This window comes from Megascapheus bottae, chromosome 37 (assembly GCF_031878675.1).
Source record: "Megascapheus bottae isolate mThoBot1 chromosome 37, mThoBot2.hap1, whole genome shotgun sequence".
NCBI classification, from domain to species: domain Eukaryota; kingdom Metazoa; phylum Chordata; class Mammalia; order Rodentia; family Geomyidae; genus Megascapheus; species Megascapheus bottae.
Window position 1 is genome coordinate 4,699,788 of NC_143545.1, and position 12,748 is coordinate 4,712,535.

The 12,748-nt window shown below is 42.8% G+C and overlaps 1 protein-coding gene across 2 annotated transcripts; it reads right to left on the reverse strand.

Annotated features, from left to right (window-relative positions):
• Positions 1-524: 524 nt before the first annotated feature.
• Klrk1 (killer cell lectin like receptor K1) lies at positions 525-8,042 on the reverse strand. 2 transcript variants are annotated; one of them, XM_090325330.1, is made up of 8 exons: positions 7,988-8,042; positions 6,580-6,747; positions 5,255-5,362; positions 4,601-4,657; positions 4,076-4,111; positions 3,226-3,374; positions 1,707-1,810; positions 525-1,108 (listed from the first exon to the last, which is right to left on the reverse strand). In XM_090325330.1, exons 2-8 carry the CDS (start codon positions 6,614-6,616, stop codon positions 991-993), a joined length of 609 nt encoding a protein of 202 aa, XP_090181456.1. In that variant the 5' UTR covers positions 6,617-6,747; positions 7,988-8,042; the 3' UTR covers positions 525-990. The 2 variants fall into 2 exon arrangements, with proteins under 2 accessions (XP_090181456.1, XP_090181455.1); XM_090325329.1 differs by having other exon boundaries at positions 4,601-4,690.
• Positions 8,043-12,748: the final 4,706 nt, after the last annotated feature.

Here is a 12,748-nt window from a genome sequence, read left to right on the forward strand (position 1 = left end):
TCAAGGCCCAGGACTGCCAAAAAAAAAATCAGAATGGAATCCTGTCCAATCAGAATAGAATTCTATCCAATCAGAAGGGAATCTTATCCAATCAGAAGGGAATCGTATCCAATCAGAATAGAATTCTGTCCAACCAGAGTGGAATTCTACCCAATCAGCGTGGAATCCTGGCCAATCAGAAGAGCTGCCAACAGTCCAGGCCACTGGTGTACCCTCAGGTCCTGCTCGTGCCCTGACACCTCCGGTCAGGAGGGAAATGCTAGGACCCAGTGGTTTACCACTTAGCTCTGTTCTCAAAATTTGTCCACCACACTTAAGGGTGGTGTTTGTGAAGGGAAGACAGATTTTCTGCCTTAACCCCTACCATTGCTTGCTTGCTCTTTCTTTCTCTTCTTTCTTTCTCTTCTTTCTCTCTTTCTTTCTCTCTCTTTCTTTCTTTCTTTCTTTCTTTCTCTTTTTTCTTTCTTTCTTTCTCTTCTTTCTTTCTTTCTGTCTGTCTGTCTGTCTGTCTGTCTGTCTGTCTTTCTTTCTTTCTTTCATGGGGCTTGAACTCTGGGCCTTGGCACTGTCCCTGAGCTCTTCAGCTCAAAGTTACTGTCCTACCCCTGGAACCACAGCCCCACTTCCCATTTTCTAGTGGTTAATCGGAGATAAGAGTCTCATGGACTAAAAGTGCCCTGGCTGGCTTTGAACCTTGATCCTCAGATCTCAGCCTCCTGAGTAGCTACGATGTCAGGTATGAACACCAGTCTTGAGCAAAAAAAAAAAAAAAGAAGAAGAAGAAGAAGCTCAGAGATAGCTTCCAGGATCTTAGTTCAAGCTCTAGGATTGGCACACACACACACACACTCACACACGCACACACGCACACATGCACACACACAGTCGGTCTTCTGTGCTTGTCTAATTTTCTTTGCTTTCTTTAGTCTTCGATGGCGTTGTACCTGCTGGTTCAGGCCTCTAGTCCTGGGTTTTGCTGTGACTCAATGGTCACACAGTCTCCTGCATACAGATGTATGTGTTTAGACTTAAACAATCTTCGGTGTAGGCTTTAAAACTTGAGCCATAAACGCTACATGTTCCATTTTGCATTTCCAGGATAGTTAACCTGGGTTCAAGAGAACAGCACGTTACTTTCTGATGATGTAGATGATGATAACAAGAAACATGAAACTATATTTGAAAGAAATTGAAGAACCACTCACTGCTGACACACGCCTGACATCCCAGCTACTTCAGGAAGCTGAGAGCTGAGGATCCTGGTTCAAAACCAGAAGTGCTGGTGGTGTGGCTCAAGTGATAAAGCACCAGCCTTGAGCAGAAGGGCTCAGGGACAGCGCCCAGGCTCTGCGTGGAAAAAGGTCATGTGCTCTGACTTTGGTGCTAAGCCTTTAGTCACACCTCTCCTTCCCACTTTTGGGGAATTCATTGGCAATAAAAAGGTCTCACAGACTCTTTGCCCTGGGCTGGCCTCCAACCACGATCCTCACATTTCAGCCTCCTGAGTAAACAAGATTACAGGCATGAGCACAGACACCTGGTTTCGTGGACTAGTGTTCTCCTAAATGTAGGGTCTGGGTATGATTTTCTAGCTACATTAGGACATGGGAATGAATGCTTGAGACGGAGCCCAAGAAAATCAGGTGAGATCACACAAATAACTCAAGAGCAAGTCTGAAACCCAGGACCCGCGGGGTGAGACTCACTGTTTGGGTTGCAGATTAGAGCCATCCTGCCACTGCCACAAGCCACTTGCTGGAGTTTTTACGAGACCCAACCAATAGTAATTCTTGATCAGTCTTAGAAAATCCTGTTTTAAACCACAGATAAAACACAAAGTCAGGGTTGGGAGTTTGGCCTAGTGGTTAAAGTGCTTGCCTAGCATGCATGAAGACCCGGGTTCGATTCCTTGGTACCACATACATAGAAAAAAGCTGGAAGTGGTGCTGAGGCTCAAGTGGTAGAGCTCTAGCCTTGAGAAAGTCCAAGGACAGTGCTCAGGCCCTGAGCTCAAGCCCAGGACTGGCAAAAAAAAAAAAAAAAAACACAAAGTCAGTACTCCACGACGTATCGGCAGGGCAAAGCCATTATGCATCATTTCTTTCTCACCTGGGGAAAAAGTCCTAGCCTGTACTTAAAAAATAAGTATGTAGCCAGGCGCTGTGGCTCACGCCTGTAATCCCAGCAATTCAGGATGCTGAGATCTGAGCCAGCCTGGATAGGAAAGTCCAGGAGACTTTTATTGCCAATGAACCAACCAAAAGTTGGACATGGAGCTGTGAATCAAGTGGTAGAGTGCCAGCCTTGAATGGAAAAAAAAAATCTCAGGGACAGCACCCAGGCCCTGAGTTCAAATCCCAGAAATGGCCCCAACATAAAGAAACAGAAGAGCCACATGAGGTATCTGAGTGTTTGGGACGGCATCCATTTTCAGGAAGAGAGTTGGGGAGAGTCTATCGCTGTCCATCCATCCATCCATCCATCCATCCATCATCTGTCTATCTACCTGTCTGTCTGTCTGTCCATGTCTCTGTCTCCCTGTCATTCATCTGTCTCTATCATTCATCTACCCATGTGTCCATCTGTCTTCCATCCATCCATCCGTCATCCATATTTTGTTATCATTTATCCTTCCATCTCTCTGTCATCTGTCTCTATCATCTACCAGTCTATCTTCCCATCATCTGTATTTCTCTCTACCTGTCTGTCTGTCCCCTCTCTCTGTCATCCTTATCATCTATTTGTCTGTTTCTCTTGTCACTTTGTCTCTCTGTCTTCTGCCTCTGTCCATCTGCCTGTCTCTTTCAACCGTCTGTTGATATCATTTATCCATCTGTGTGTCTGCCCGTCCACCTGTCTCTGTCATCTATGGATCTATCATCTTCTAGCTGGCACTTACCTGTCTATCTTGATTAGCTGCCTGTCTCTATCATTTATCTGTCTGTGTCACCTGTCTCTATCATATATCTATCCACCCACCTAGTTATCCATCTGTCTGTCTACTTAGCTAGCTATCTACTTTTATCTACACATCTATCCATCTATCATCTATCTGTCTGTCCATCCTTCCAGCTGTATTGTCTTTAAGTAGCTGTACAGAGGAGTTGTAATTCACCACGTGTGTGTCTCCTCTCCCGGGCTTAGCCTGGTCTCTCCCTCCCCAGCCCTCCCCCACCTCCCACCTCCACGTCCACATTCACCCCATCTCTAAAGCCAGGACGCCACCTGCTGCGTCCTGTTGTAGATTCGCAGGAGGCTGGAGTTCTGAGACAGGCATGACGCTTGGCTTTGGTACCAGTTTTTCTTCTCCTTAGAAAAATGGTAGCAGGTGTTTCTGTAATAGACCCAGTCTTCAGAGCACGGGGCCCCGCCAGCTTCCAGAAAGAGGGTGACACGCCATTAGTTTTGTGACTGTTGAACATTCTAGAATATCTTATCTAAATTAAACGTATTCATCTTATTTATACTCAAAGATGTCTCTCTGTATATATTGTATGGAAGCACAAACTAAGGACTTGCCATAGAGGACAGCTACTCATTCACGTGTGTGTGTGTGTGTGTGTGTGTGCTAGTCCTGGGGTTTGAACTCAGGGCCTGGGCACTGTCTCTGAGTGTTTGTACTCAAGACCGGTGTTCAAGCACCTGAGCCACAGCGCCACTCAAGGTTTTCTAATGGTTCACTGGAGAGAAGAAGCTCCCAGATTTTCCTGCCCGGGCTGGCTTTGAACCATGATCCTCAGATCTCAGCCTCCTGAGTAGCTGGGATGACAGGCGTGAGCCATGAACACCCAATCTCATCTATTGTTTTATAAAAATTGGGAAATTACGGAGAATATAATGTAACTCTTCTATTAATTACAATAAAAACTAGCAGAAAATGTAAAATTATAGTGAAATGCAGACAAAAAAATCAGTGGTTTTCTACTTCCCTTTTAACATATTAAATCTAAGCATATCAGGGCATACACAATTTGTTCTGTAATGTATTTAGGCACTTATTAACCTAATCCTAATTTAAAAAATTTTTCCCCATTCAAAATTAACATAAACAATCTCTCCAACCTTGTAAACTTACCTGTGGAAGGAACCAGAACGTCTTGGTGGGGCAATGCTGTCAAAACAATCATAATTATTTTTTAAAAAATAACTTGTATTATTTAGCAAACAAAAAATAGCAGGGCAAGTATTTTGACTCAAAAGCAAAAAATACACTAAGAATATTTATTCAAGATGGCCAGTTTATGTTTCTACACATCTGAATGCTAATTGTAATATATTACAATTGTTTGATCCCTCAATGTTCTAAGGTTTCTGTTGTTATTGCTGTTATTATTTTTGCCAGGTCTGGGTCTTGAACTCAGGGCCTGGGCACTGTTCCTGAACTCTTTTTGCTCAAGGCTGGTGCTTTACCACTTGAGCCACAGCATCACTTTTGGTTTTCTGGTGGGTTCGTTGGAGATAAGAATCTCTCGGACTTTTCTGCCCTAGGCTGGATTTGAACTGTGATCCTCAGATCTCAGTCTCCTGAGTAGCTGGGATGACAGGCAGGAGCCCCCGGGGGCCTGGTGTTCTAAGCTGCTTGTGTTTGGTTATCACTTACCAAATATGTAGACAGTGGTCCAGATTCCTACCATAACCACGAAACGAATCGCCATAGCTGCAGCAATGAGTCGGACGGAAAATAATGGCGCTTCAGTCAAAGATAAAGAGAAGAATGAAAGAGACCTTGGGGCACCGTCCCTCACCCTTATCATCCCAGCTCCCCAGGATGCTGAGATCTGAGGACCATGGTTCAAAGCCAGCCCAGGCAGGAAAAATCCATGAGACCCTTGTTTTCAATGAACCAGCAAAAAAAAAAACCAGAAGTGGAGCTGTGGCTCAAGTGGTAGAGCGCCAGGCTTGAATAAAAAAAAAATTCTGTAACAGTGCCCAGGACCTGAGTTCAAGCCTCAGGTCTGATATCAAACAAAAACAAAATAATAAATAGAACATTGAAAAGGAAAACAATCCCAAATCCTGTGATGAATGTGTCAATGAATGATGTTATTTTGGTGTTGGCTGGAGCTGGGATTTCAGTGTTGTTTTTGTTTTTGGTCGGTTGTGGGACTTGAACTCAGGGCCTGGGCGCTGTCCCTGAGCTCTTCAGCTCAAGACTTGAGCCACAGCTCAAGTAACTGGGATTTCAGACATGGCTAATGAAATGATTTTCAAAATGAGCTTCGGTCTATACCTGGGAAAGGGATTCAGGACTTACAGTGTTGTGTCTGATGTGTCACCGGCGCCAGCCTTGGGTTTTGACATTGTTTCCAGGGATCATGGACTGTTGATTGTGGTTTATTCAAATCACACCATGTGCACCTCCCTGGAGAAAGACAGCAAATCACACCAGCATGCCAGATTCGCTTTCCCACACTCTCATTTATATTCCCATTTGCTTCAGCTAGTGGACCACTCTGGATGTGTGGCATACATGTTATATTTTCCTTATATGATGTTTTTCCTCATTTTTGCGATAGTTTTCCGTATTAATATCTACTTGGTGTGTATGTGCTATTATTCCTGGGGCTTAAACTGCCAGGTGTGTAACAACAACAACAACAACAAAGCACCTAGAAGTAGCCAGGCACATAGCTCAAGCCTGTCATCCTAGCTACTTAGGAGACTGAGATCTGAGGATCGAAGTTCAAAGCCAGCCCAGGTACTAAAGTCTGTGAGACTCTTATCTCCAATGAACCACTAGAAAACTGGAAGTAGTGCTATGGCTCAAGGGGTAGGGTGGTAGCCTTGAGCTGAAGAGCTCAGGGACAGCACCCAGGCCCAGAGTTCAAGCCCCAGGACCAACAACAACAAAAAAAGTATATAAAAGTTTTGGATTCTCCCATCTCTATGCTAAACAGTGTTACAAATTGGATACAAAATCAGCTTCTCTGACTCTAAGTCATCCTAGCATTTTGCTCTTTCAAGCAACTTGAAATTGGAAATAGAGAACTGTCACAAAGGGAAAGTCCTGAAAAAGCTTCAGTTTAGATTCAACACCAGCACAAGATGACGTGAATGTCAAGTAAATGGGGGGAAAATTGCTAAGGTCATAGGTAGGTATTTATGTAAACATTCTGTCTGTCTTCAAAATTATCCAGAGCACAGTGAGGCCAAAGGCAGGAGGCTTTTTTAAGGGAGGGACACAGAGGCGCCATTTGTACCTGTGAGCTTATAAAAGAATATTTCTTGAAATGGACTCCAGGAAATGGAAGCAGGAGGGTTATTTTCTTGGTTTTGCTTTTGTTTTTCTTGTGGCCTCCTGTGTTCCTGTCTCTGTGGGAGGGTGAGGGGGGCACCGACATGGAGGGAAAAAGGGTAAACTAGGTGGGAAAAAAAAACGATGTGGAAAAATGAAAATTTGTGGGTGGGCTGGGAAGAGAGAAATGGGGAGAGAGCGAGGGAAGGGGGGATACTGTCCACAAAGAAATATCCTCCTGTCCTGACTTATGTAACTCACCCCTCTGTACCTTTATAAGATCATTAAAAATGTTTAAAAAATGAAAATATATGATAGAGAAGTAAAATGACATAATCACATACCCAAACCGAAGGCCCGCCGGTCTCGAACCAGCCCCATAGGTAAAAATCCCACGTGAGCTCCAGAAACCGAGTGAACAGGTTCAATTCATAATTGCTAAAGAAAGCTGAATCGTTCCTTCTTTTCTTCCCCTCTCCTGGTTTTGTGCTTTGTGATAGATGAACTTTGGCCTGAGCACATGAGATACAAAACAAAAAAATAACCCACAAAAATATAAATACAAAAAAAAAAAATCAAAGGTTCGATGAATTTCCTACATCTCACTGGGTTGGAAACTATTGACTGATTCTTTCAAAATAGCGTAAAAACATAGCTGATATTTGAAATACATATAATCGAGATGTTGAATCAAAGGTAATTATTTCAATGTGTATTAAGGCATCTAATCAAGAGGACTGCTAGTAAATAGCACTATGTATGGCTTTCTGGGCAGAGCTTTGCTTATATTTAGGGGTAATAAGAATTGCTTTGGAAGCAAATGTAAGAGTACATGGATATTTTGTTGGGTGTTTTTGCCTCTTATTATTTTCAGTAAGCGTTATCCATATCTGTGAGCATAAAAATAACATCAATAATATCATTAGGAACATACACAATCTTACTTAGGTTTATATACAGTATTAAATAGCATTTATAGAATTATAGCATATATTATATATACCTATATAGACGCGACATATATCCTATAGAGTATGTACTCTTTGTGTACTATATAATAGATGTACCATAATCTATATACTATATTGTTTGTGTTTATGATATTCATTATACAATATACATTCTATGAAATATGTGTGTAGCTAGTGTGTGTATATATGTATATATAATATAATGTGTCTGTATGCAAAATACTGTATATACTACATAGTGTATATATTTAAATATATACACTATATAGCCACTTTTTTGCCAGTCCTTGGGCTTGAACTCAGGACCTGAGCCCTGTCCCTGTGCTTCTTTTGCTCAAGGCTAGAGCTCTACCACTTGAGCCACAGCTCTACTTCAGGCTTTCTCTGTATGTGGTACCGAGGAATCGAACCCAGAGCTTCCTGCATGCTAGACAAGCACTCTACCGCTAGGCCACTCTCCCAGCCATGACACTCTTGCTAATGAAACACCTGAGAAATAACTCGTGTCATTTTAGAAACACCCTTAAGCTTGCAATTTATCTTATGCAAATAGTTGTTAGAAACACGTGCACACACACACACACACACACACACACACACACACACACTGTCTAAGTCTCTCTGTCTCTTCTCTCCTCTCTCTCTGTCTCTTGTCTGTCTCTGTGTGTCTCTGTCTCTCTGTCTCCTCTCTGTCTCTGTCTTTCTGTCTCCTGTCTCTTTGTGTGTGTCTCTGTTTCTGTGTCTCTCTGTGTCTGTCTGTCTGTCTGTCTCTCTCTCTCACCTGATCAGAGAAGGAAGGGTCTTGTGGCTTATCTTCTCCGCAGCAGGCTCACACGGGATGTGTGATCTGAACTTGAACATGGCTTCTGAGAAGCTGTTCCCGTGATGTCCTCTTCCTGCGGGGCCTGGCCCCCCCCCCCAGCCTAAGCCCCAGGCAGGTACATGAGGCCAGCGTGGTCAATGAGGTTGGCTGGTGACAATGCTGGCGTGGGTAATCAGAAGGAATCCAATGATTGTAGAAGCAAAAGATCTGCTCAAACAACGTGGTAAATAAAAGAAAAATATTCATATTAATAGTAATAGGCTCAGGCAAGGTGGCTCACGCCTGTCGTCCTAGCTACTCAGGAGGCTGAGATCTGAGGATCACAGTTCGAAGCCAACCCAGGTAGAAAAGTCCCAGTGAGACTCTTATCACCCAAAACCAGAAGTGGAGCTGTGGTTCAAGTGGTATATTTAATATATACACACTATATAGTATATATATATTATATACTATTTTATATAAAATATAATTGTGTATATTTATATAAAATTGGATATGTTACATAAAATTTTTTCAAGGTTGGTTGCGTGTGTAATTGTTCATTTAGGTTATTTTAAAAAGTGATGAGATATGACATAATACTTAAATAACAGGAGATGATCCATCTGTTGTAAAAATTATAAGTGAAAACACTGATTAGATCTCAAAACACAAGAAAAGACGTTCTGAGGAGAATAAAAGCAAATATTTTGGTGTGATATGTAGAGTTCAGATGAAAATAAATTGCATCCAATATAGGGGGTTTTTTTAGTGAATATTATTTTGTAGGTACTTTTCTGAAGTTTGAGTATGTTGAAATAAAGAAGGCAGACAAAAATGTTTTATTCCTATTTATATTTAGCATAATTAAGAGAAAATACAAAAGTAAGGAACAAGTTCAAGCATTAAATAAAAGGGTGAAAATGTTTAACAGAGCGACATTCATCAAGATGTACTGTGTTCATAAACCACGTCATTAAATGGCATTTCCTTTGTCCCACTTCTAGATAATAAAATACAAAAACATAAATGAATACAAAACAAGTGGAATGTAAGAATACCATAGGAATTTTTTTTTGACAGTCCTGGGCTTGAGCTCAGGGTCTGAGCACTGTCCTTGGATTTTCTCAAGGCTAGAGCTCTACCACTTGAGCCTCAGCACCACTTCCGGCTTTTTTCTATGTATGTGGTACCGAGGAATTGAACCCGGGTCTTCATGCATGCTAGGCAAGCACTTTAACCACTAGGCCAAACTCCCGGCCCTACCATAGGAATTTTGACAGGTCTTCTACCAATATTCTTTTCAGTTCATCACCTTTTTTTTTTCCAGAAGGGAAACTGATATATTTTTATATTTGACATTTTTTTCTCAACAATTGGTTTTACAAAGGAAATGAAAGCATGCTCAAGTGTCAAGTTATTAATCAGAAAAATCTGACTGCCATGTCAGAAGAGTTATGCTTATACAATGGAGATTTGTCTCCAAAATTCAGAGGCAAACATATAACAGTTAGCAAAGAACCCACAGCATTTGAAAAGTTTCTTTAGCCAGGGACCAGTACCTCACGCCTGGAATCCCAGCTACTCAGTAGGCTGAGCTCTGAGGATCGGGGTTCAAAGCCAACCCCGAGCAGGAAAGTCCATGAGACTCTTTATCTGCAGTGAATCAGCAAAAAGCCAGAAATTGGGCTGTGGCTCAAGTGGTAGAGCACCAACCAGCCTTGAGCAAAAGAAGCTGAGGAACAGAGCCCAGTTTTTGAGTTCCAGCCTCAGGACTGACAATAAAAAGGAAAGAATAAAAAAAAAAGCAGGTGGGCTTGTGTGGGGCCCTACTCTCTTCCTGTGTGCCCCCACAGGGTGGGGTTCTGAGCCACAAGTGACTTTGTGGTGAGATTCTGTGAAAAGTATGACGGTTACACTGGACACAGTCAGAGGTGTTTTCCACACGGGTTCCCAGAACAGAAGAAAATGATATGGCAGAGAGAGAGAGAGAGAGAGAGAGAGAGAGAGAGAGAGAGAGAGAGAGAGAGAGAGAGAGAGAGAGAGAGAGAGAGAGTGTTTGTGCCCGCTGGTTTTCTCCTTTTTCCTGTGTGTGTGTGTGTATGTGCCAGTCCTGGGGCTTGAACTCAGGGCCTAAGCTCTGTCCTTAACCTTTTTTTTTCAAGGTTGGCGCTGTACTACTTGAGCCACGACACCATGTTGCCAGCTTATATTGTTTTGATTCTTATCGTTGATTATTTAGCTATATATTTATTGCCATGATGCATGATTATGTTTATTCTTCGTCTCCTTTCTCTTGTCTGGACTAGAGTAAATGCGTGGGGGCTGAGAGAGTGATTGACCCAGGATGAGAGGTGAGACATCTCCCACTCCACCCCAGCCAGCAGGCGAGGGCTAGCACACTCGCCGAGGCACACTTACCCACAGGCACTAAGAGGGGAAATGAAATAGTCACTGATTCCACCATCAGTGAGACAGACACAACTGGGCACTGGTAATCTTAGCTACTCAGGAGGCTGAAATAGGAGGATCGTGGTTCAGAGCCATCTTGGGCAGAAAAGTCCATGAGACTCTTATCTCCAATGAACTACCAGAAAACCACAAGTGGAGCTGTGGTTCAAGTGGTAGAGCACCAGCCTTGAGCAAAAGCAGCTCAGGGACAGCACCCAGGCCCTGAGTTCAAGTCCAATCACACACACACACACACACACACACACACACACACACACACGTAAAACATTTTAAAACCTTCTGAGATTAATTTTTTTTAATATTAGGCATCATTTGCTTATAAATTATATACAATTATAAAAACATCAACCAATAGCCAGTGGATTTTATACATGTTTATTAGGTCGAGTTTTGAAAATGACATGTTTGGGTGAAACAATATTCTTTTTGTTTATTCATTTTTGTGCTGATCCTGAGGCTTGAACTGGGGGCCTACGTGTTGTCCCTGAGGCTTTATTTATTTACTTATTTGCTCAAAGGTGGTTCTGTTCCACTTGAGCCACGGCTCTACTTCTGACTTTAGTTTTTCTCTTTGTTTCCCAGGCTGTCTCCATGTCTGGCTCTGAACTGCAGCCCTCGGGTCGCATCTCCTGAGTAGCTGAGGTGACAGGCACCCGCTATGGTCCCCAGCCGACAGATAATCATACATACTACAGTCACAGGTATAAGCCTTAGTGGATGAACAGGGATCGGGGCATATGTCATTTCCCCTCAAGTAAAACCAGTGATTCTCCTTCCAATCTTGAAACTTTGCATAAAAACAAAAGAACAAGAGCTTTAAAATGAAATGGGCAGGCGCTGGGAGCGTGGCCTAGTGGTAGAATGCTTCTCTAGCATGCACGAAGCCCTGGGTTCGATTCCTCAGTACCACAGACATAGAAAAAGCCAGAAGTGGTGCTGTAGCTCAAGTGGTAGAGTACTGGCCTTGAGCAGACAAAAAGCTCAGGGACAGCGCCCAGGCCCTGAATTCCAGCCCTGGGGAAGAATATAAACCAAAGATAAATAAATAACATAGAAAGCTATGCAGAAATTTCTGTAAGGAGTACAATAAATTCAAATTGTAAGTGCTACATGAGTAGGGTTACAGATTACGATCTTCCATTATTACAGATGATAGTGCTTCTTTTCCTAATTATTTCCCATAGATGCTTTCTCAGATATCCTAGTTTTTATTTATTCCTTTTTTTTTTTTGCCAGTCCTGGGTCTTGAACTCAGGTCCTGAGCACTGTCCTTGGATTTTCTCAAGGCTAGAGCTCTACCACTTGAGCCACAGCACCACGGCTTGGCTTTTTCTATGGATGTGGCACTGAAGAATCGAACCCAGGGCTTCATGCATGCTAGACAAGCACTCTACCACTAGGCCACCTTCCCAGCCCGTTTATTCTTGACTGTTCTTTGTGCACTGTGTAAGCACTGGGTAAGCTTCTGTAAGTTCTTCCCATAATCCCTCCACTCTCAGGAAAATACGCTTTGTGCAAGCACAAACTGAACATATGGCTTCACTGGACAAATCCCTTTCCAGTCCCAGGCCTTGCTCATTTCCAGTTGCTCAGGTGATATCCATCCTTCCATTTCCAAGGTGGCTAAGATTTCCTAGCAGGAAAATAGTATAAAGTTCCAAAACAGAACCAGTTCACTCCTTTTCTTGTCAGTCCTGGGACTGTGGGTTCGATTCCTCGGTACCACATACACAGCAAAAACTGGGAGTGGTGCTTTGGTTCAAGTGGTAGAGCACCAGCCTTGAGAAAGCCCAAGGACAGTGCTCAGGCCCTGAGTTCAAGACCCAGGACTGGCAAAAATAAATAAATAAATAGTATTGAAGTGACCGTTACCCTCAGGTGAGAAGGTTCTATTTTGTTCTCCTTGTCTAGAAAATACTATGAAGGGGGGACAGGGGAAAGACAATAATGAATCTTCTTTTTCAATGTAATGGTTGTGGCTGTGAATTTGATTCTTCATAGCAAGTCAAGCCATCCCCTTATTGTGAGAACAATTTATGTGCGTGTGCGTGTGCGTGTGTGTGTGTGTGTGTGTGTGTGTGTGTGTGTGTGTGTGTGTCGTGGTCTTGAACTCAGGGTCTGGGCACTGTTACTGAGGTTTTTGTTTTGTTTTGGTTTTGCTCAAGGCTAACACTTGAGTCACAGCTCCACGTTGGGTATTTTGGGTGACTGATTGAAGATCAAAGTCCCATGAACTTTCCTGCCCCAGGCTGGCTTTGAACCATGATC

What these genes read in the sequence shown, in the direction of transcription:
- Klrk1 (XM_090325329.1), bottom strand. Translation starts at nt 6,616, where the DNA reads ATGGGGCTGGTTCGAGACCGGCGGGCCTTCGGTTTGG. An exon ending in GACCACTGTCTACATATTTG is followed by an intron (nt 4,112 to 4,600) that starts GTAAGTGATAAC and finishes TTGTTTTGACAG; the next exon opens with CATTGCCCCACCAAGACGTT. An exon ending in CGTTCTGGTTCCTTCCACAG is followed by an intron (nt 3,375 to 4,075) that starts GTAAGTTTACAA and finishes TCTTTCTGGAAG; the next exon opens with CTGGCGGGGCCCCGTGCTCT.